This window comes from Strix aluco, chromosome 4 (assembly GCF_031877795.1).
Source record: "Strix aluco isolate bStrAlu1 chromosome 4, bStrAlu1.hap1, whole genome shotgun sequence".
Lineage (NCBI taxonomy): Eukaryota > Metazoa > Chordata > Aves > Strigiformes > Strigidae > Strix > Strix aluco.
This window is the reverse complement of record NC_133934.1, coordinates 55,470,695-55,495,235: the sequence shown is the minus strand read 5'-3', so window position 1 is coordinate 55,495,235 and position 24,541 is coordinate 55,470,695. Positions and strand designations below refer to the sequence as shown.

Here is a 24,541-nt window from a genome sequence, read left to right as displayed (position 1 = left end):
CCCCCGCCCTCGCCGCCGCAAACAAAGGCCGGCGGGCACAGCTGCCCCCCGCCGCCATCAGCCCCCACGGGAGACACCGCACTGCCGCCCCCCCGCGCCGCGCCGCGCACCCCTGGGTCACAGCGCGGAGGGGGAGGTAGAGGAGGGGGCGCCGCACAGCCGCTCCGGGGGCCTCGGGGTCGCGCTGTCGGATTGGTGGGGCGCCACGCCAGTTACGTGGGACCGACCAGTGGCGTGCCTTTTCCCGCCCCCCCATTCACGCGGGGCGGGGCGTGGCGTGGCGCGGCCGTTTGCCGCTGTGGTAGGCGGGGGAGGGCGCGTTGCGCGAGAGGGCGCGGGGCACCTCGCGGCTCCGGGCGGCGGCGAACCCCGCGCCTCTGCCCGGGCACCTCCTTCCCTGGCGGCCGCCCCGCTGCTTCCTTCTCTCTCTCCCCCCCTCTCGCTGCGAGTAGCCGGGGCCTTCTCCATGCGGGAGAAGAGGAGGAGGTGGGAGCTGCTCGCCGGCCATCCCCGGCGCCCGGCAAGTCGGAGCCGACCCGCCGCCGCGCCGCTTCTGCCGCATCTCCCCCCGGCGCGCAGCCGGCGCTGAGCCCTGCTCGCCGCGCCGCGCCTCCCCCAGCCCCCCTTCCCTCTATTTCTCCCCCCCCCCCCCTTCCCCCCCCCTCCCCCATTTTTTACCCCCTTTGGCTCTCACCCTGGCTGCGAGCAAAGTGTCTTCATGAGCGCAGAGGATGTCCGGGAAGCACTATAAGGGGCCTGAAGTCAGTTGTTGCATCAAATATTTCATCTTCGGCTTCAATGTCATTTTCTGGGTAAGTGGGCCGGTCGCACGGCGCTTCGTGTCTTCCTCTACCACCTTCTCCTCCTCCTCCTCCCCCGCCGCCGCTCCTGGGCTGGGCACGGCCACGAATGAAAACTGAGGGACGCGTCAAAGCGGAGCCCGGGGCCGTGCGTGACAGTCGGGCGCGAGGCCGCCGGTTGGGGTTGGAATGGGGCTGGGGGCGGCGGGGGGCGCGCGACGCCGGAGGTGCCGCCGCCTCAGCCTCCCCCCGGGCAGCAAGTTGGCGTGCTGCATTCCTGCACCTTCGGAACCTGCTGGTTCCTCTTCCCTCCCGGCCCTCCTAATTGCTTTTGTTGTAGGTGAGAAGAGGGCTTCTTGCCTCTTTTTTTTTTTTTTTTTTTTAAATTATTTTTTTCCTCCTCCCTCCTTCCTTCCCCCCTTGTCTGCTTTGTGGTGGGGGAGGGAACAGCTAGACACCCAGGCCTGGAGAACGGCTCGATCTGCATGTTTTCGTGCTGATATCTCTGTTAAATAAAAATAATTGAAAATCTTGCAGCTCGAGTTCTCTGAACAGTGCTGTTTAAGGCAATGATTGCACAATGACGAGGTTGTGTACGGCAGGGGTTTATTATGATTTGCTATTACCACGTAGTAGTGGTAGCAATAATAGGATGGAGGAACAGTATTCCCACCCATCTGTAAAGTGCAAGTCCATGGGAGGCTTTCTGGGATTCCTGGCCGATCGTCTGACTGCACAGTATCGTGTTGCACCATTCTAGCCCTGGCTGTAGAGTAGGCAGAACGGTATAGTGAAATGTAACCTGCATATGATAGTATTTCTAGCATCTTCTCAATGTGTAGGGTTTGAAAGAGAAGCAGCTGGTTTTGGGTGTACATGCCAAATTTCCTAACCACAGAGGGAGGGGGTGAGCATTCTCACACACACATAAATAGTGAGATTTTATCGCTGCACAGAATGTTAAAGTTGGGTGAAGGCTCTTAGATGTACAACCCCCCTCTTTTCATGACATACTCCATTTAGCAATGGGAAGCATGCACAAACCCGGGTAGGGTGAATATGTGTTTTTCAGGGGCTTTTTGAAGGCAAGTCGAGTACATATCTGGTATGGTGAAAGGTGAATTGGAGGAAAAAAAAACCAAAACACCTTGAAGTTTTATGGATGAAGGTGGGGAAGAGTAGAGGAGAGAAACCTTCTAGGCAATACTGAGCTTGTGATCGTAACCACGGTAAGAACAGAGGAGGATGGTTACGTGGCTAGCAAGTATTTATAGCTAACTTCATGTCTGTCTTCCTGGAAAGTAAAGATGCCTGAAGAGGATGTTTTGGAAGGATGGGAGTTTTGATTAATTACACTTTTATACTGAAATACCTTTCCTTAATCAAGAAAATAAGCTGCAGTTTTATGTCAATGTTTACTTGGCCCAAGACTGACCTGTGGAGATGAGTGGTTCCAAGCTTTGTAGTATTTTGACCTTACAGTAGCTGTTTTTGTTGACCTATTCACTCAGTTTTTAGTGATTGAGTTTGCCATGCTTCTTTTCACTTGTCTGTTTTTTCAGTTTGATTCCCCTGGGCATATGTTGCTGTGAACACAGATGTTTTTCAGCAGGGAGCAGAGTAGTGTGAGGAACAACTTGTGTGCCCTGTCCTTGGACTAAAAGAGAGAGATTATGGTGAAATACACATGAACATGTTATCTTGGTCTGTCAGACACTGTCAGTCTATAAGAAGCTATATACCTTGTAATTTCCTTCATCTTATTCTGTGAAGGTTAATGTGCAGATGGTGCAAGTGGGGAAATGGTATGTTTTAGGTATTTTGTGGCTAGTGTTTTTCTTATTCCTGTGTTGTCGAGGCAGATGCAGCATAGCTTTCGCATGACGGCAGATGTTCATCTGTTTTAACTGAATGGGTTAAAGGATATTTTGCTAGGCCACCCAGCTTTATACTGCTGGAATGCTAATCTGAAGACCCGAGTATATTGCCCACTCTGCCATTTGCTTGATGTGTGGCCCTTGCTTACAGATTTCTCCTTTTGCAAAATGCTAATCACCTAATTTGTGTCCTTGGCTAAACTTGGAAATCTACAGAGACAAAGCACTTTATAAGAGTTTAGTCAGTTCTTCAGAATATTGTAATCTCTTTATGAGAAAGCCTGCATTTATTACCTCTCATGATTTGGAGTGAAAACATAGGCAGTTACTCTTGTAGAATATATTTTATTGTTGTTTTTACTGAATTAATAGCAAACTCTTCAATAGTCTATCATGAAACTGGGGCAGAAAAGCTGTAAATGAAAATTGCGAGTTTGGTTGGCTGTTCACAGAAAGTGATAATCAAAAATAGCCACTAATGTAGTCATTGTAAATAGATTGAAATGATGAAGAGGTCATCGTATTAACCCCATGACACTCTCCAGGGATCTTGCGATCATGGAGATATGTAGAACACCTTTGTTAAAACTTCTACCTGAGCATTATTATATAGCGCTTTTAACACAACTTTTTACATTTTTGATGTAAACAAACAGGAAAATACTTTCTATTCTGCATCACAAAACAATGGACTAAAAATTATGAGAACTGAGTTGGAAGACAAATGGTTTTGGTAAGAAAATTGTCAGTGCCTTGAACAGAAGAATATTATAGATCTGCTGAAATTGTGGGGAATGATTGTACATGCTACTTAAACTGAAGATATTACAAAAAATCAGAGGCTTTATATGCTACAGAATATGGGCAAAATAAATTATCAGACCGTTTTGTCAATTTTTTGGTTTTGTGCTGGTCTGTTATTTCTTTCCTTAAAAAAACACAACTGAATTTTCTAATAATGAATATGGGAATGTTACACTAATGCTGTACATGTAGCTGTAACGTCAGTGACAGTATGCTCTTTAGGAGATAGTTCTCATTCTTGCACCACACCAGGCAAGGTGTTCTTGTCTAACTGTGTTTCATACAGTTGTAGAAGATTGTATTATCTGCTGAGTCTATGCATAATTAATGTTCTAGGTATATTTGCAAGCTTAATTTTCTGGAAATTCAGTATTAAAATTGGTAAATGCTGGAAGTGTTTGTTCAGAAAAACTTACCTCTATGTTCCTGTGGAAAAGGAAAGCTCGTTTGGCAGTCACCAAAGTAAGATTTAGGAACTGAGACCAAATAGGCACAAATACATCTAAATCAAAAGTTAGAACTTGGTACTATACTTCTCTTTCTGTTGCTCAGCTGCCATTCTTCTGCTGGTTGTTCATTAGGGCACACACCTGGGCTTTAACTTCACTAGCATAATACCTGTGTGAAAGCACTACATTATGTTTGCTACCTTTCTAGGCTGGTGGAATAGACAGTGCTTTTTTTAGGAGCCTTTATGTCTTTGTCTGGGTAAACCATAATGTAATCTGTTTTAGATGAGAGCTGCAGCTGTAATATAAGGTAACAAAACATTTTTCTCTACATAAAGAAAGCAAACAAACAATGCCTCCTCCCCCTCTTCCCCCTTAGACTTCTATGCAGAATGATGTTAAAGGTAAAATGCAAAAAGTAAAAGTAGGCCACCCTGCTTCCCAAAAGGCAAGAACCATTTCCTCTTCTTTCCCCTTCTACTTTTGCAAGACAGTTTTAAGCTTACTTTTAGTTCCAATAGCTGTTTTAAATTGCTCTCTGTGCTTTATTATGCTTGATGGAAACTGTGGATGTATACTGTTGTTTAACTCTGAATTTCAATCCACACTTGATTCTACTGACCCTAGCCTAATCTGAAAGATGTATAAAAAGCACTGACACCTTAGAAACCTTTGCTTTATCTGATGATTCACTGTAAGTTGTGAGATATGCTGCAATTATGATACATCAGCATATTCAAGTCATAATTTGTGTTTTAATTTGCTTGGCGTCTGCTGGATTTGATGGCAACCATATGGGAGTCTAAATAGTCTTCTGAATTACAAGAAGATAGTGGAAAGAAAATTGCATAAGCTTATACAAGTGTGTTAAGGGAAGAGTGTTGGAAAAGTGCACTGATGTTTAAGGGACAATAAATAGCCTGTTTATTAAACTTTGTACATTATGGTTTGTTTTCAAAGGGGCAGAAGAGCATTTTCTGATGTCAGCTGGTTTTCAGACATCCACAAGGAAGTTTTGGTTATGTAATTTTCCCTTGCCACAGTGGTTTAAAAAAAAAAAAAAATCAATGTGAAGCATGCTCCATGCAGTTTTCAAATGCGTTCTGTGGCATTTGATCTTTAAAAAATTGCATTGGGAAGGTGCTCTTGCAGTGGAAGCATTCTGTTCACTCTCCCCCCACCCTTTTATGATCAAATGATTTTACTTTTTTTTTAATTTTTGAGTAGCACAGATAACTTAGCATTTCACGAGCGGTCTTGCCAGAAACAGAACAATGGCAAGAACTGGACTTGTCTTGGGAAAATACACAACTGTTTTGTAACAGTGCAAGGCGGTGATGTACATATTGATAAAATGGATGCATTGTTGTGAGCTTGAGATTCCTGAATTCCTCAGTGTCTCTTTCAGCAGATGTAGCCCCAGTCTTTTAAATGCATATAAAAATATAGTAACTCTGCTGGCGATAGGGGACTTGCTTCAGGTTTCTAGAGGTCAGTCTTGGAATAAAAATTTTCCCTGCCCTGCCTTTCCTTGTAACTTTGTGGCAGGCTGTATCATTGTTTATACAAAAAGAGATAGATGCGGAACATGGATGAAACAGTTTCCTTTCTTCTAAGGATGTGTTTTGCCAAAACTAGGTGTTTGTGAATATGTTACTGTTTTAAGGTATTTCATGTTTCTAGTTTATAAAAGATTGAAGAAGCATAAGGACACAAGAACTAGAAAAAACTAATTGTGATTAATTGTGCAACTTCTCATGTTTGATGTCAACATACTTCAGGTGAGTATTACTAGAACTATCCAATGCATCTTACATACTTTTCTTCTGTGTTAAAGATGAATTTGGTAAATGTATTTTACCAGTCCTCCCACCTTGATTGAATTGTCATAGTAAGTTTTACCTGGTGAGACATCTATCTCAAAGTATGAAGAATTAATTTTGAATCTTCAGTGTCCCAATCGGAGAAAAGCTGATGCATGTGAATGTCACCCTGAATACAGGCAGCCCCAACAGAATACTTCTGCAAGTGGAACATTTTGTGAATATTTGTATGTGTGAAACCAAGTTACCATTGGTCCTAGCCTCATCTCCCTTAGTGCATGTTGATAATGTTTTCTTCATCAAGGCAACAGATCTGTGTTCTGTAACATTGAATTTGAACGTAGACATGCTACCTTCATTTAGTAAGACTGTCTTTTCATTATAAACTCTTTGGTATGTTTATTATGTATATACATATTCAACTACAGTGTATAATGTAACAGGCACACAGGGAAAGCGAGCATGAGCTATGCTGGGGAAGAAAGGCTTTTTTTTTTTTTTTTTTTCCAAATAGGAACCCAGAAAACATGTTTTTGAAAAAAAACCCCACAAAACAATTTATATCAGGTAGTGCAATAGATGTAGAGTAATTTTCAAATGGAAAATGTAGGGAAGAAGGTTGTTTTGTAGGTTTAGTTTTCTTGGGTTTTTTTGGCTTTTTTGGTGTGGGTTTATTTTTTTTTTTTGGGGGGGGGGGGGAGAGGAGAGTGGAAAGAAGAAAAATCTAAGTAACTTCTCTGTCCTCTCCAGTAGACAGGAGTTTGAAAGTATATATGTAATTTGTTCTTAAAGAACACTTTCCGAGACCTAGTTCCATAGATTATAATAATCCAGAAGTAATTCTTAGCAAACTTTAATTTATTCTTTATTTCTTAAACTCTGTAAGATGCAATAGTTAATGATTAGTAGAGGATAAGAAACTTGAGCTTATGGTTAGTGAAACAACACTTACTTTTCTTTTGAGCCCCATTCCTACGAATAGACTTATTGTTGAAAATGAATTATAAACTGATTTTGGCACCCGGGCTACTACAAGTTATACATTTGGAGCAAGGAGCTGATGTGTTGTTAAATGCTCAGTCTAGGTACTTCAACAGTTTATAGTCCATTAACCAAGGGCAGTAACCTGTGAAGATTTGTTACAAGCATTTAGAATATAGTGTTTTGCTTCCAGTTAAACCTGGAGGTGAGAGAGAATATTTTTGACCCAAAGAAATCTGATCTAATTCTGCCAGTTAGGGAATTTCAGTCTTAAACTATAGTTCTGTAGGATAGAATCAACCTTCGTACATTGCTTTGCCCAAACTATGCAGCACGTTTCTCAAACGCATGGCTAGTAGCCTGTCAACAGGACTGTAATTGTTTTATTGATGTAGGCAGGAGCAAGGAGCTGAACAGCTCATGAAGTAACCCAGCTCTGTTAGGGATGACCCAGAAGTCACTGGCAACATTAACTGTTAAAGTACCTTCCAGTATGGTAATTATTTTAATTCTTCTATGTATTTGACTTTTTCATTAGCTGGCATTTCATAGTGACTTTATACTCTTGTACTAGTTTCCATCTTTTTTTCCCATTAAAAATTAGCAAATATTGTTGCAATGCAATAAAGGATTAAAACAAAAAAAGCTTATCTATTTTTGCCAATGTACTGAATTGCGTTCCACTACAGTTTTACAGTGCAAAATCCAGGAAGACATAGATTATTCTTTACTGATTTGAGGCCTAATTTATTTCTTTTCCATTGTACTATTGTGCAAGTTTGGAAAACATCCCATTTCTTGTGACTGTGCTGCTACTCCTGCCAAAAAATATCCTCCCTCATGGATCACAGTGGATATAGATTTCCACTGATTTCAACAGGACTTTGTACAGGTATAAGGGTTGGTATGGATGGATGTCACTGTTGGCACAGTGCTCTCTGTAGCTGCTTCTGTAACATACACAGAGATCTAGAGCAGTCCAGCCTTCCCCTTACACTGGCATTTAAAAATGTCACTAACACACTGAGGCTTGCAGTCAGGGGTGTTTGATTTGGTATCAAACTCTGACTCAGTGTGATCTCATATAACCTCCAGATGGCCTGACTTGTGGAGATTCTAAAAGCAGCCAGATCCTGCTCCTTTAGCTGTATAAAATAAATGAGGCAAATGGCAGTAGCGGTATTTATTTTAATACACATCAATCTCCACATCAGCTTCTCCAGGTAATGTTTCAACTTTCCAGTCACTTTCCTCTGGACAGCATTTAGAGTAAGTATTTCAGCACACACAGAGGATCTTATGAATGAACTGTCAATTTCCCTCAGAACTGGGAAAAATCAATATGCTTCTTCCAGGCCTTGAAAATCCCTCTGCTCCTAGTGAAGGCTCCATTACATCAAATAATATTGAAAATCATTTCAAGCGAAGTTCCTGATGTGTGGTGATGGAAGTTTGGTTTTTTTTCTTTTTGCAATGAGGCAAATATCTATTACAAAAACAGTTCGTATACCTATTCTGTACCTATTGCTGTCTGGTTTCTCAACAGCAAAACTTCTTATGGAAAAATCAAAGAATTGTAGGAAGTTCTGCCTAAATATGTTCTCCTTCTCAATAGGCAAGTGAGATTATTTCTAAAAGTGGTGCTTCTTTGTAGTATTGTATTCAAAGAAAGAATTAAAAGGAGACTAGATGCCTTTACATATATGAAATATTTTGTGTTCATAGAGGCTTCTGTTTCATTTTCCTGAATATAATGTCAGTGAGTTAAGACCTGAGTATGGCTGCTGTCATAGCTTCAGTAAGCTACTGTTATAGGGTAATGAGTATGATATAAATGAGACTGCAAGGATGCTTGCAATAATTCAGCCTACTGGGTGTTTTCTAGCGTTAGGAACTTATATTTAATGAGAGTCCAGCTTAATTTACTTGGATTTAGGCGCACATCTTCCATGATGTGGAATTTTATTTTTTATGTCAGGACTTTCTCTGTGTCAAGAGGGCAGACTGTCTCTGCTGAGCTCTGGTGCCCCAAGCAAAGATGCAGCAGCACGCTGTGTGGGGTGTCACCCCTGGCAGATCCACCTGGTATCTGTCATTTTGTCAGAGCCTGCATCACAGGTTCTCCCTGTTGGACACCTCTGCTTTATGTACTCATGTGTGGGGCATATACTTACCTCTGTGAGGTTAGGTTCTCTGTGTTTCCCTCTCACCGAATTGTGTCTCTTCTGCTGTGTTCTGTTTTCCAAAGAGCTGTGATTAAAAAGAGCTTGAAGGGTGTTCCCTCTACATGCTGTAAATAATTTATATAAAGAGCAGAGACACTGTGGAAAAAGTTCACAGATAATGTATGGCAAAGGTTTTGTTGTTTCATGCCATGCTTCACTTAACTGTGTCACCTTGTGGAAGAACTGTCTCTTAAGTTTGTCTTTGCAATGCCATGTAGGTAGAGTGTTTCAGGCTGGAGAACAGAATTTGGAAAAGGTGACAATTCAAAACATTGGGTCTTACCAGCTAATGAGGAAGAGGGTCGGCAAATATCCTGGGCCACTCTCAGGCTGGGAGTATACTGGCGTGTTCTACTATGCACAGAGCAAGAGCTTCAGATTTTTTTTATTTTAGCTTTTGCCACTGAAATATAAAAACAGAAGGGTTCCCTTTTCCATATAGGTAAAAGATAACATTTTGTAGAAGTTGTCTTCCTGACTGCCAGTTTATGTAGGTATATGTCTAAAGGAATAAGTGATTTCAGTCAGTCCAACAATAATTAAATAATTTAATATACAATTAAAAAGAGGAGGAAAAATTTAAAATTAGAAGCCCTGTTTTCCTAGAAGTTATGTAAATAATTTCTAGATAAAAATTCAGCCATCTGACTTAGGTGAAGGCTATAAAAATATAAAATATGTATGATTGCAGTTAAAAAATAACTAAGGTCTAGTTTTTAATCAATATTGCTTGATACCACAAACATCCTCTTGTTTGTTTCTTTTTCTGTGGGCATCTAGGGGAATGTGAAGTCTTGCTGCTTTCCTAATAGTCTAACTCAATTTTTTTTCCTCTCCCAGTGACTGGAGGACTGGTTTCTGTAGCACGGCCACTTCCTGCCTTGGTTGTGGCAGTGGTTTCATGACTGGTTTTGGGTTGCTGCCTTGCAAATTCTGGTGTCCAAATGAGAGCAGGGGGCTGCAAATGGCTGAGGCTGGCACAAGGCTGGAGAACCAAATGTGTTAGTACAGTTTCAGTGGACTAATAGCAGTCATTTACCAGATCTGACTGAGAACTCTCTCATCTGGGTCAATTTCTATTGACTTGCTGTTTGGCTGCAAGAATGAAGTGTGAGATGGTAGGACCATCTCCTCCTTTCCCTGTATAGATCAACTTAAAGTGATTGTACAAGCACTAGCTGTGATTTTGGACTGTGGAGTACACAGAGGCATCAGACATGATGCTGTGTTAATAATTAGCTCGGTCCAGTGAAGACTGTTACGTAGACATATATGCTACTTGGGATGATCCTCCAGTGCATTTTGATCTTCTCTATTTTAGTAAGATTTATGGTTGTTATCTGTTTTCTCCTAATTGCTCAGTGAAGTTGGAGAAAGAAAGAGCAGTGATAGTCTACCAGGTTTATTGTAATGTGAACTTAATTTGAACTTAAGTTTAAGTGGACAGCTCTGTTGTCTACCTCTCTGGTTTCTTTTCCTTCCCATAAACATACACCTTACCACTCCCTGTAATAAGGTACTTCACTGGAGTGGCCTCCTGGAAGGGGTGGTAGATGATCTCTCTGAAGAGAGTTTGTCATGATTTTCCATTCCCAAGTAGTATCCTTTTTGATGGCTTTGTTGCAAACAAAAGGTTAGTATGTGTTGTTGGAAATGTATATATTATATATTTATATATATAAATATATACAATATATACATTTTAATATAACAATATTTAAGATAATAAAATATATTAAAATAAATATATTAAAATATATTTATAGTAAATATAAAATTTTAAAATATATTCATTATATTTAATATAACAATGTAATATAAATATATTAATATATTTAAATTTATATTTAATATATGTTAAATATAATTTTTAAAAATATATTTAAATATATTAAAATAAAAACAATATATACATTTTAATATCATAATATTTAATATAACAAATATATATAATATATTTATATAATATATACATGCATGCATAGGTATATATAGAATAGCTATATAGAATACATAGGTATATAGAATAATGCTGTATTAAAATTTAATTCCTGACTTGCTAGAGCAGAAGTTCATTGACTTATGTGCGTAAAAGCAGGACTTGAAGGGACTGGAAACTCATCTCATTGCTGTTACATGCAAAGGACTTTGTGCACTGATCTTGCTCTGGCTGCATTCTACTGTTCTGCTGCTGCTGCTGGGAGCTCTGGCATGGTCACCAGTAGTGTTCCTGCTTCAGCTATGTGAGGCTGAGTGTGGTTTAAAAACGTTGCTTTCCTTTACATGTAAGCAGTCTCCTTCCTCTTACAAGACGTCCTGCTGTTTTGAAGATAAACAAAACCACTGCATGGGTAGTCTAAAGGTTTGTGGTGGCATCTGAATCAGTTTTATTCTGCAGGATCTTTTGCATGCAAGTAATCAGTATGTCTGAATTAAGAACATGAGCCAATTACATTTTTACATGGTTTACATCCTTGATGGCCTCTGCTCTCCTTCACTTTTCCTAAACCATTCTCATACCTGTGGGTAAGGAAGTAGCTCCTGAGCAGATGCAGTTAATAGCTTTGTATATTAAAGAAAACCAATACCAATCTTGATGAGACTGATACCGAAGGGTTTTTGCCACTGTAGCAAGTGAATGAGTTGTGGCTTCCATCTGGCCAATTTTGTCTTCTGTTGGAGGTGCTCTCCTATGCCCCATAGATTCATGACCCTATCAGCTGTTCTGCAGAGGTGCTAACCTCTGATAGAGACAAAAGGACAGCTGTAGGCAACAGTAGCTTTTGCCTTCAACTTTCCCCATCCCAGAACTTTGTGTGTGTGATTTCCAGTGAACCCACTGTCATCCAGTATTTCATATATTATTTTAAATGTCATGCCTAATAAATGATGCAATGATATACTCAACTCCACTGTTACTTGTGGTTTTCTTGTCAATAGCAGCTGATTACTGCCTGGATAAATTACCATGCCTCTTGTAAATACCTGATTCTTGTTGTGTTGCCCTCCTTTTAGTTTGTGCTCTACTCCAGCTTGCAGAGGCTGTTCTCTCTGTTCCATTCTCCAAGGTAGCCCTTTTTGTGTCTCGCTATGTGTTTGTGTCTGTTCTTACTCCTGTCATCTAGAGTTCAAAGCTCAGCTGGGTTCTGTTAGCTTACAGAAGCCCCTGCATGGTCACTGCCATGCTCTGAGAGGGCTTTCTACAGGAGCAGTTTGCTGGCTCTGTTACTGGACTCCAGCTACCAGTCCACAGGAAAGTAGAAAGGAGAAGTAAAAAAAAAAAAAACACACTGGCTTTTTTTTGTACCATTTTATAAGGCACTTGTTCCTACTTGACAACTTTTTTCCATAAATGTGTGCCTTTTTTCAGTGTAATGTGCAAGCATCTCCGTTTGAAACAACAAGTCTCTGTGTTGATGCAAGACCTCCCAAATAACACCTGCAGAGATAATCCTTCTTTAGTTGATGTATCAAACTGTAAGGCTGGTGAATACCAAAACTGTACACACAACTCTGGCTCCGGTGTAAAGAATTTAATGTTTTATCTTCATAAACAATTTCTGCAGAACTGAGCCATGTAGAGTCAGGTGAGGTGGAACGAATGGGGCTACGGTAGAGACTGGCATGGCCAGTAAAGATTTGAGGGATGTGCTCTGTCTCTTGTTTGAACCATATGGAAGGCTTGTTGCTCTTGAAGCACAGGGTCTCAGTGATTTTACTTGAGGCTGGAGTACAGGACTGAAATTTAGAGGCTGGTGGTTGCTGCTGCTGTACTAGTTAGAAGCATACTGTAAAGTCCTACGAGAGCTCATGGGACTCCTTTTTGGGGTCTTTGGAGACCTATCAGAACTTCAGTGAGTACTGTTATTTGTTTAAATCTCCTTAGTGTACTAGGGTTAGATTTTCATTTACTCTAAAAGGCTACCTTGTTCCAATCTGCCACTGTAACATGTCCTTAAAATGACTGCAGGTGATGTTTATAGAGTAAGGTGGAACAATTTTGGTGTAGCTGTGTTGTCAAAATTGTTTGTGAGAGCAGGATTAGACTCCTAGCTTGAGGAATTTGAAGGACTTGAAGTTGGACTTTGTCTGCATTGTGGGGTGGGATTGATCTTCTGTATAAGTGGTGGTGAGAAGAGAAACCTGTAACTTTTCACAGAAAGAGCAGGAGTGGAATATACCAGTTGTTTGATAAGCAGAAGGTATTCAACTTTGAGAATGCAATCTTCTAGAAGTGAGAAGGTAGTCATATTTTGTCTGAATAAAACCTGCCTTGTTTTCTGTTCCATCTCTGTGTTGCCTTCTGGGTAGATATTTTTCTGCAGTTCTTGTTATCAAAGTACCACTTTAGGAACTCACTTGTCATTGTTTGACTGTTTTGTTAATAGACCTTTACTCTAGTTTAAAAACTCTAGCTTGAAAAAAAACAGGCACAAAAAGGCAAAGCAAAACAAACACGTACATAAAGATGTTTCAGAATTCACAGAAAACAAACTGTGGATCAATTATTAAGTGCCTTTCCTCTCCTTCATCCACTTCCTGATGTAGTATTAATTTTGAATGAGCCCCCTGCATAGCTTGCCTTCATCCACTTAGAGTATAGAGCACAAAGGCTTTCAGCACTGTAAATGCTTGGGCCCTTGTTACGGGCCTCTGCATAAGAGCAGCTCCTGTGACTTCAATGGGAATCACTTGATGGCAGCTGCATAATTGGTTCTCAAGCAATGTCTTTTTTTAAAAAAAAAAAAGAGGGGGATGGTGGTGGGAAAGCCCAAGGAGGTCCCCCAAACAAAACACTGAAAAGACTTTTGAAAGAACTAGAGCAATTATTTCAGTTGCCTAAGTAGCTAAGCGCTGACAAAAAGGGTGATGCACTAGTCCAACCAAAAAACTCTGACAGAGAACAGTGGAGTCTATCAGGCAGTACTTCTGCTAGTTTGTGTCTCAGAGTAAGCATCCTGTCTGACCATTTTGATCCTTTAAATGAAAACTTCCCCTCAATAATAGGAGCTGTATGTGACTCTAATACTTGTAGCACTGAGAGAACTTAGCTGTTGAAGCACACAGAGCTCATCCACAGCAGACAATTGTGACTGTTCTCTCTAGTTGTAGAGTAGTGGTGTGCTTGTATGAAAATGGTAGTTTCTGCAGGTTATGTGCCTTGCCACTGGTCTCGGCAGCAAGCTGGTCACCACTGTAATTTTTTATAACTAGCGATGCGTAGTCCTGTATTGAGTACTGAGTCCTGCTTTTGCCAGGCACATATATAATAGCAGCAACTTAATGATAAATCTGTGTCTGATGGAGCTACTAATGCTCATCTGTTAAGTACCACTACTTATGTGGTCTACCATTAGCTACATAAGAAATCACCACATTTTATTAATGGCTTCTGAACTTTAACAACATCTTAGATTAAAGATAATGGCTTCTGCATGAAATAAGTTCCATTACTGCTAATGGTGTCTTATGAAGTAAGCTAGTGTGGCAGATGAAAGAATTTCTGTAAACAAAGCATAAAATAAGCTATGTATATAAATCAAGCTTGAATATCAGTTTATAGCTGAATGGAAACTGAACATCTCAGACTAGTGTTGTTTATGCTTTGGTGATTCATAGAGGAAAGGTCTCTAAATGCAGAACTTGATGAATATTGCATTTATTTTCTACTGTTAGATTCTTTCAGCAGTTTGTGGTAATGCAATATGAGTAGATAGTTGTAGTCTGTGCTAGTATCAATGGTTTCAATACTATTAAAAGTAAAGTAAACAGCAAAAACTGCCTTTTGCCTTTAAGGAAGACTTTAAGGAAATGTAAAACTGATTCTTATTGATGGCTTAAAAAAAAAAAAAGACAAGATTAACATTCCCTGCTTTTAGACTCATCATACCACCAAGGGAGATGAAGAACTTCTTTGAGCCATTGCACTGAATTCTTAATCTGATAGACTGTCACGTACCTTCAATTGAAACATTAACCTATGGAGCCAAAAATTGCTCCAAGGTTATGGAGGAGATGTGCTGAGCCTTGCCTTTTTCCTAGATTCAATGCAAGGGAGTTCCCTAAGGGAAAGAATCCTTCTCTTTTTATCCTCTAGTGTGTGAAGAAACAATATATTAGTGCACCTACAACTCTGTTAAACAAGTTGAAGATAAATTTCAATGGTAAGGAACTGGAAAAAAAATGTTTCTTTGAAGATTTTATAATCTCAATTTCTGTTAACTTTGTGCGTGTTGACAACTTTTAAATACCTAGAACACTTTTTAATATATTAATGGGCTGTGTTCTGTATGGTGTGAAAGATGTGATAAGACGACATCTTTCTGAATATTCTTTAATTTCCAGCTGGGGTCCCATGCAATTCAAAGGTAGTTTGGAGGTTTGATGGCTTTGAGTGCATTTAAAGATGGTGTCTTTACCTGCAAAACTAGCTTAAAACAGTTTGTGTGCCAGTGTGCAGCGTAAGATATGGCTTCATAAAACAACTGAGGGGCTGGTGAAGAGTGGTGTGGGAGGAAAACAACTCCACTTGGGTGAGGATGTGACTGGGGGAACTCAGACCATTTTGCTACTGAAACACCTAACTGATTTAACTGCCCTGAGTTAAAGCTGTGTGTTTTTGTGAGTGCTGCCCAGGTCAAACACCAACCCTGCAATTAGTATTTGGCATAATTAGTCACTTCTGTGGACAGACCAAATCTGAAAAAAACCATTGTAGAGTAAATAATGTCCCTTGGAAATATTTCATCTTAATTAGCTCTTAAATCTGTAGATGTGTTGTCATTTCTCTATTGTTTTCAAGGTCTAATACCTTTGATCAACCTCAGGCTGAGTTAGGAAAGCCTAGGTAGTTAAAGGTATGTTGAAATCTGCAGGACTGCAGTTACTACAGAAGTTATGGAAACCAAACCATTAATATAGTTAAAGATGTCTGGTATGACCCAGTATGAGTTTGCCTGGAATGGTATTTCTACTGTACTTTACTGAAGGGTGGTAAAGGTGTGCTCTTTTTCTTTCTCCCTTGAGCTTTGGGGTGAATGTGTAAGTGTTCTTTCTGACTTACCCTGAGATAATGCCCACAGTGTGGACTTCATGGTCTCTGTAAACTGTTACAAAACTTCAAAATGAGTTATCAGAATGAAAATAGGGTGAGGTTATGAAGTTATTGTTTGTGAAATGTTCATAACAAACTATAATCATTGGTAAAGAAACTGGAAGCAAAAAGGATTAATACTCTTGAGTTTCAAAGTGAGTATTGGAAGTAATTTTGTGAGCTTTATTGAAGTTGGCTCTGAAATTTTCAAGGAATTGTTACTTCAATAAGAATATATAGAAGAATGAAAGCAGTACTTTAAATTCAGGTATAGTTACACTAATAAATCAATGTTTTTCTTTAAGGAGCATTTTGCATTTAAAATAAAAGGGAACATTATTGAATTTGGATACGGTGCAAGAATGAAAACTTGCACAGGGCTGGACAGAAAGGTATTTTGAAGCTTTTATGGGTGATGTGCTGTCAGGTGTTCTAGTCAAGCTCCCCTTCTCTTCCTGACATCTAATATTACATTTGGGTTGAAGCATTTCCTGATATAGAAAGGAACTAAAATAAGGCGGCACTGACAAGGCAGTCCTCAAAGAACCTTTTCAGAAATGCAACAAAGAGAACATACCAGTGATCATACCGGACCAGACAAAGGGTAAGTATCCTTATAATGGTGGCTGATGGTAGGCAGCTGGTGAAAAGTCTAAGAGCAAGGCAGGTAGTGATAATTGTGAGGCGATATGCTCTGAATCCTCAGTCTTTCAGAGCCAGAATTTAGGATCTTTGTACTTAGTAGTACATCTCTAGATGGATTTTTTTTTTTTCTTTGTGAATTTCTCTGGTTGGTCATTGAATCTTTAGTTTTCTGAAGTACATGACATCCAGTTGTTAGTTGTACCTTTTCCCTATTAGTTTTGGCTTACTTTTGGGAGAGGTGGAGTTCCAACAGGCATGTAATAAAGCATTCTGCAGCTTCGAGTCAATTAACTTTCATGTTCATCTGCTTAGCTTCTGTGAAACCACAATGAAAATCCTGCATCTGAAGAATGTAGTTTGGAACACCTTTTCTCTGCTCCCCACCAGACCCTGCCCCTGACTTTTCCACACAATACCATTAAGAAACAAGTTTTGGATATCTTCCTTTTCAGCAGTTCAGATGGTTGAATTACAAATGTTGGAGGCGTGTAAAGTCAAGTGTACCAGTCCAAGGCAACTACAGCTGGATGTCACAGATGAAAAAGCTTGCTGCTGGGAAGAGGAGCTGTAAGTTTCCAGATGGTGACCTAGTTGGATCTTTACACAGCTTCTCCAACTATAATGAATTAACCATTTTCAGCCCAGTCCATGTTTAACAGCAAAGTATGTAGCTGACACTTTTTATGTAGGATTGCAGTTGACTGCAGTTCTGTCCTTTTTCATCCTCTCTTTTCCTTACCTCCCAAAAGGAAGAAACAAGAAAGCCTACACTCCCAAAATTATTATTTAATTCTGCTATTGATTATGGTGGATCTTTACTCAATAATAAAATAGTATGTGAGGGATGAGAATTCTGTGATGGGCAGGTGAATCTGAAGGGTGTTCTCAGGCAGGCACCAGACTATGCTATTTGATTACTGTTTTGGAAAACTCTAGTAGTTAGCTTTAACATAAAAGCTCAAATGTAGCACTTATCCATTATTTTGGAAGGCAAGGTGGAAAGTTCCTTGTTTGTCTTGCTGAGAAGGTCCGTAAGCAAATCTGTGGCTTTCGAGGAGTGCTGCCTAGGCTGTCTCTGAAGCAGAGACCAATGTTGTGCTAAGAGTATGATCTTGAGGGGTTGCATAAGGTAAATCAGTGTTCAGACAGTACAGTGGAGTTATTGGTGCTGTATAAGCATGACATCCCTAAATCTCTAAGGTTGAATTGTAGCCAAGCTAATTCTTTAATCAATACAAATTTATAGAAGTAATTTTATGTTATACCACAGTGTTTGACATCTGATAAATAAAATGTGAGATGTGTTTACTTGCATAATAGTCATGGGAAGGGAGGAAGAACATAAGTGGCATGGATGACTACTACTATTTACTGTCTGACAAAGAGATGACAAGAGATAGGCAAGATGGCAACATAACCTGATGGTGTATGGTTCTAGCCAAAAAAATCAGATCCTTGAAAGCAAGCTGACTATGCAGAGGCTGACTTCAGATTTAAGCTCGTTTACTAGGCTTGGAAAAAAATAAATAAGCTTACAGAGTTCTAAGACTTTGTTTTACTAAGAAATAATAAACAAGTGCTTCTGAATTCCTTTGTAAGCCCTTGTTCCCAGGGCCCAGGTCCATGATCTTATCCCACTGGGAAATGGATTTCCAGGTAAACAACTTTTTAGTCTAAATTCCTGTTGCTATAGGAAATCTTGAAGAAGAAAAACAAACAAAAAAAAGAGGCCTGAGAAAACAGTTTGGTAGCTGTTCATCCTGAAATCTAAAATAGACCCCCATGCAGCAAATAAAACAGAAGGACTTCAATGAAAACTTGGACAATGGAACAAAACACTTTAAGGCTTAGCATTTAAAGGCGTGTTATTTCGTTTAACTGATAGTTTTGGTTTTAAGTTTTTGGGTGTGTGGTTTTGTGGTTTTTTTTTTTTTGATATGTGTGTGTGAAGTAATCGGATTAATTCATGTTTTCTTGGCAACAGCAAAGAGTTGTTCCCTTTCTGTCTGCCCCCCTCCTTGGTGCTTGCTGTATAACAGTGTTCTGCATCATGCCCTGATCTTCGATGTGATAGATTGTCCTGAATGAGAAATGAACCCATCCTGCAAACTGAATTTAATGCTTTAGGCTAGATATAATCCCAAAGGTGGAATTGCTAGAAACTGTGTTTCCTCCTGGCATTAGTAAAATCCAATGTGAGCAGTGTACTTTAGGTTGTTTTATTTTTATACATATGCAGGTATGTTTGTGTGTGTATATATATCTATTGGTTTTTTTACTTCTGCTCCGTTATGAATACAGGTGAGGCTTGTTGAAGAGGGCAGTTCTTGCTCTTGCCAGACAGAATCTGTTTCTGCAGTGAGGGGTCCCTGCTGGGTAGATCTTTTCCTGGTATCTATCTTCTCTCCATAGGGTAGCAGGCGTAAGGACTGCCCTCCTGTCTGCTCTGCTGACAGCCATGCGTTCTCTGCTCTTACTGCAGCAGCTGCTGCTTCTCAGCCTGACTGAGAGAGCATAAATTAAAATACAAAGGTCTCCTGTGGCCACTTTTGGCTGACAGTGCAATGGCAGATCAGACCTTTCTACATCATCTTTACTTGACTTTCTTCTTTTTCTCAAGAATTTCCTCTGCATTTGTATCAGTCGCAGTCTTTTACCACTGGGCTGAATAGGAGCAGCAATCCAGTCACTCCAAATGTTTTATGTACTTGAATGACTGGAGCAGTTTTTGGAGGAAAAAAAATTAGCATTGTGGGTTTCATCAGAAGCTCAAGTCTTTTTCCTTTTTATTCTGCCTGGAGAAGAGGGACTATTTTTGTGCTTTTTATGGCTGCTGAAGATACAGGGCTACTTTCTGTTCCCACCTCCCTGTGAGGGCAGGCAGAGTTAGAAACAGCAGAACCATTGTGTTGCCATTGTGTGTGTGTGATTGAGGGCACAGCAGTGCTTTCTCCGATGGATTTTTATTTTCTTGAAGCCTGGTATCTTACAATGTTCATATAAGGAATCTTTAACTCCCAGAGGGCAGAGGGAGAGCTATTTAGTGGTGGCATGGAATGCCAAAAAATTGGCTATGTGGATTTCCTGACCCAATGGTGTATATGTTTTGGGGGAGTGTGTGTGTGTTGTTTTGTTTTTACCTTGTGTCTGTGACAGTAGATGTTCTTTAGTTCAGTGTGCTTATATGTGAAGCCGCTTCTTTGTAGGTGATATGTGGTGGTGGTGATTATTATTATTAATCTTTTTATTACAGTAACTATGCCCACCTCTTTGTTTTTTCCAGTGCTAGGCTTCACAGGCTGGTTTGACTTATATTGGACATCAGTATTTGGCTCATGCCAATGATGTTGAGTGTTCTTCTGTAAAGGCGACTGATCTTATTTTAGCTAGTCCTCTTATCTATCTTACCTATTTCAGCCAGAGTGTGAATTCCAACATCTTTGTGGGAAAAAATTAAGATGATTAATACTTTGTTTGAGTGTGTGTTGTTTTGTTTTTTTTTTTAAACCCTCGCTGAAATGTCTTTTTTTTTTCTTTTTCCCCATGGAATGGAAAAATCCTTGTTAAACTTGCATCCCATTGTGTTGTAGCTCCTGTCGTGATGGATTTCTCTTCAGGGCATTGTCAGAATTGGAAGGTAGGCCTAAGAAGAAACATTTCAGTAAATGGTTCATCTTTAGTCCCTGAAAATCATGCAAGACACCACAAAATATTCCTTTGTGTTTCCATTTAGGTACTTGTCAGCCAGTGCTCAATGCAGGGTTAGTCTGGTCCTCTACTCATCTGATCCAGTGCTCTCCAGATTATGGATATGGAGGTTTTCCATGATTTGTGCAATGACTCAATGGTTTCTCTTTAATGTAGATATGTTTTGACTTCAAATGCAAACCTCCACAGCAATGTAACCATCTTTCTGATTTAATCAGATTGCCTCTTGGAAAATAATTTGAGTGTAAATGTATTAATACCTCTGTAAATGAATTTCATAATCTCTTTTAATTTTCAGGAGAGCATATTCAGCCATGAAGGCTTTTCCAACCATTTCATTTTCTTTCTTCAAAACTGAGATCTTTTCAAGTTGAGTAGACTTTTTCCTCCCCAATTTCTTCTGGCTTGTAATTGTGACCTTTAAGTTCTGACTGGGCCATTGGGGCATTCAATAAAAGTATTGGTCTGATTACCTGCATCTTCTGAGTGGGTTCTGGAAGGAACAGTCTCAACAACATTTTTCCAGAGCTCTTTAATGAAGCTAAGTGTGGCTGTCAAATTATTGATAATTTGATGAGATATTTAGGCCTTATCTGGACAAGGATAAACTTCAAGCACTTAAGAGTCTTACCTGAAATCAGTGGCACTACCTTTCTGTATTGTGGAAAAAGGGTCCTAATTTGTGAAGGCTTAATTTAGAGGAAAGAGAATTTGATAAAACTTTCAAAACTAGTGTATGCTGTGGCTGTCATCAAAAGTGGCTTCAGATTGATGGAGGCTAGTAAGAATTTCTCATTGCTAATACAGCATACTGAAGTCCATGTTCAATGGTAATCAGAGGCTTGTAAATCACGTAAGTACTCTTTGAAAACTTGCCCTGTTTATAAATTTTTAAGTATCTTTTAAGTATTGTAGTAATTATGGATGTTGTATAACATATAGTAAAGTTTGTAAATAATCATGAGACCAACCATGGAATTGCAGTTGGACTTAACAAGAACAAAATGCCATTACTACCTTCACAATCAGATTTAGGTCTTTGAATGAAATACCTCTGGAATCGACTACTGAGTGCTTTAACTGCTTTCTTGCTGCTTAATGAAACAGTGGCCTTGCCAGACTGCCTGCTAATGGAGTAGCTGCTTCTTAGGGCTTGTTTCTTTTCCTCCCTGTATATTAGGTATCCGGAACATCTTCAGTAATGCCTAATGCAGATTCATGCAGTAATGAAATGTGAGAACAACAGGGTTAATGTCCCCATATCTTTAAACACAGTTTTCACGTGTGGTGCTTGTAATGGCAGACAGATGAGATCAAAAGGTCCCCTTCTTTAAACTTGACACTCAGGTGAACATTCTTCCAAGACCAGTGGGGAAAAATGTTCCTTGGGTGAACTGTCTTACTAATTAAAAAAAAAAAAGTCCACCCTGAAAAAAAGTTCTTTTGCAGTACCTTCTTTAGCCTTTAACTTTTAACAAATGAATCACTCTTACAGCAGATTTCACTTATTATGGTAATTGAAATTTATATTCAATAACCATTGATCAGAATAGAATTATCCTGCTGTTAGGTTAGGTGAAGAGGACTATAATGGGCCTGGTGACTCTTTGCTCACAGGGAGAGTGGGAGGATTCACTAAAGGGATCTGAATGGTGTTCAGTATTAAGCTGTTAACTGTGCTTCTTTGTCTAATTCCCCAAATCTGGAAGTAATGAACAAATGCCAGTGTTAATTCAAATAACTCTCCTGAATGAATACATAGGCTATCCCGTTTTGTCATACTTACTAATATTCTGCATTGTGAAAACCTAAAACCAAAATATGCCTAAGCTTAGAACCTTTTTATCCATGGTTGTGTTACATTAAAATGTCTTGCTTTATATAATTGACTTCATAGATTTGGAGAGAGGGAAGTAGCAGGACTTGCTCATGCAGCTCCTTTTATCATTCTGATCAGGCAACTGAAAGCTACCTTGTGGTGGGGCAAGAGGACAACACTGAAAGTAAACTGTTACATGAAAGCAAACACAGAGTGAAGAATGTGGGTTTTTTTCTTCATAAATTTAGGGCTATAAGCAGGTGCCAGATGAATAGTCCTGTAAGCTGACATCCCATGTTTCCATGTCACATACAGCAGGATGAGTGGGAAAGTGTCCATGCAGCATCCTTGCTGAGGAGCAGTGACAGAGTACTTCTGTAGTGGTCAATAGCTCTTTCCTGGTAACTCCACCCCAACTGGTACAAACCATAGCAGGTCTGTGATGGGAACTTGCCAGCTAGTGCTTGGATTGAGTAAGTTGATCTTTCTTCGGTAGTTGCTCTTCGGAAGAATAAAGTAGACCTTCTTCGTGGAGAGAATGAGAAGTATTCTGGGCACAGATTTGTTGTTTGTCATTATGTGAAAGAATATAAATTTCTGCTTAATTCTGTTCAGTCCAAAAATATTTTAGTAGGAGGAGTCCAGGGTCTGGTGAGATATCCAAAAAGGTTGCTGAGGAATTTAATTGTAGGAGTTGCACCATTCCTGTCAGCTGATGGGCGCTCACTTCTTTTGTTCTGAAATTGAATCATCCTTATGCATTTTTGTGAATCACTGTTGTTTGACTTTCTTGTGGGTTCAGAAGATCAGCTTTTGTGTAAAGCTCCTCCCTGTCCTTCCCTGGCTGATTAAATAAATAATATTTCCCTGAACTTTTGGCATACCTTTATGTTTATGTTATCCTTTAAAGGTGAGGAAGAGGACTGAGCAGCATATCTGCATCCTCTTCCTATTTAATGCTGTAACTAACAAAACAGATGTCAAGAGTTCATGAGGGCACCTTTGATGTTCATGCTAGTCTCCTCTGCAGGCTGGGAAATCGGCAGACAGGAACAGTACCTGAAGTACTTGGTAGACTGTAATTGTCTACTGTCACACTGTGATTTACAGAGACTGTAGAAGCTATATAAATAGTGTTGGTGTTTGGTTTTGTTTTTTTCTTTCAGGCAGTATTCTTCCCACTCAGTTTTGATGAGTGCACTTTTGTTACAGCTTCCTTTAATACAAGCTGAAGGGACTCTTTCAGCAGTAGCTCAGTGCTTAGAGGGAGTGCATACCTACAGTGTAAAATTCATTATTCTGTGAACTGATACTGATATGATTCAGCTGACAGTTTTTAAGCTTTCTGGCATGGCCCTTCCACAACACAAGATGCATTGTTCATTTAATGTTGTGCTAGGTGATTGCCATGCTTTCAAACAGGCTGATCATGAGATTTTGAGTTCCATGATGCTTGATTTGGGTTGATTGCACTAACCTGTTTCCTGTGGGTACTAGTACAGGTGCTGTAATACTATAAATAATTGTGCTTCTCCTTCTGACCAAGCATATTCTTGAAATGTCATTCCAAGTTTATTTAATAATGAAGAGCAAGTTACTGACAATATTCTGCTGTGCTTGTGCAGCTTGGTTTTCTTTGAAATAAGAATTCCCTGGAAGCCAGTGGGAATTGGGGGGCTCTTTAAGAAAGAATGGGGCATGCAACTGTTGGGTTTTTGGTTTGTTGGGGTTGTTTGTTGGGTTTTTTTTTTGCATGTTTGGGTTTTTGTTTTCTTTTTTTTTTTTGGGACTGACCTGCTCACCCTTCCCTGGACCTTCTCCATTTTTTCATGGGAGCTTGGGAAACAACTGCTGGTATATTGCCTTCAGGGCATTGAAAGGTATTGTTCAAAAGGGTAGTTTGCTCTGTTCTGTTTCCTCTACTTCCTGATGCAGTGAGGCTTGGCCTGGTCTGTGTGTTAAGAAGCCAATTACTCTAAGACTGGAGCTCTCTTATGGGCTGTAGAAAAGCACAGTGGAAACTTGCATAGAATTTGGTAAGGTTTTGGACTGGAATAATAGGCTTTGGTTTGGTGTGACTTGCTGTTGGCAGTGCTTTGCTCAGAATTTTGTAAGCTATGCAGATAGTTGGCTAGTTAGAATACACTTGCATTAAGAATATTTTTTTTTTGGCATTAAAACAACATGTATTTTCATACTGTAAGTAAGGCTCTTCCTTGCTGATCTTGCATTTATTCCTAAAATGCAGTATACTTCAGAGGTGCCTGTAGAAAAATAAAGATCATTTAGTTCTTAGCAGTTACTGAAAAACTAGTCC

The 24,541-nt window shown here is 39.7% G+C and overlaps 1 protein-coding gene across 2 annotated transcripts in view; it reads left to right on the top strand.

Moving 5' to 3' along the window:
* Positions 1-290: 290 nt before the first annotated feature.
* The window catches only part of TSPAN5 (tetraspanin 5), an 89,368-nt gene continuing 65,117 nt past the window's right edge, over positions 291-24,541 (top strand). The window contains exons 1-2 of one of the 2 annotated variants that reach the window (XM_074823146.1): positions 17,204-17,264; positions 20,288-20,334. In XM_074823146.1, coding sequence (XP_074679247.1) covers positions 17,225-17,264; positions 20,288-20,334 — 87 coding nt within the window. In that variant the 5' untranslated portion in view covers positions 17,204-17,224. Of the gene's footprint in view, positions 813-17,203; positions 17,265-20,287; positions 20,335-24,541 lie in introns of those variants that run through there. The other variant, XM_074823147.1, reaches the window with a different exon arrangement.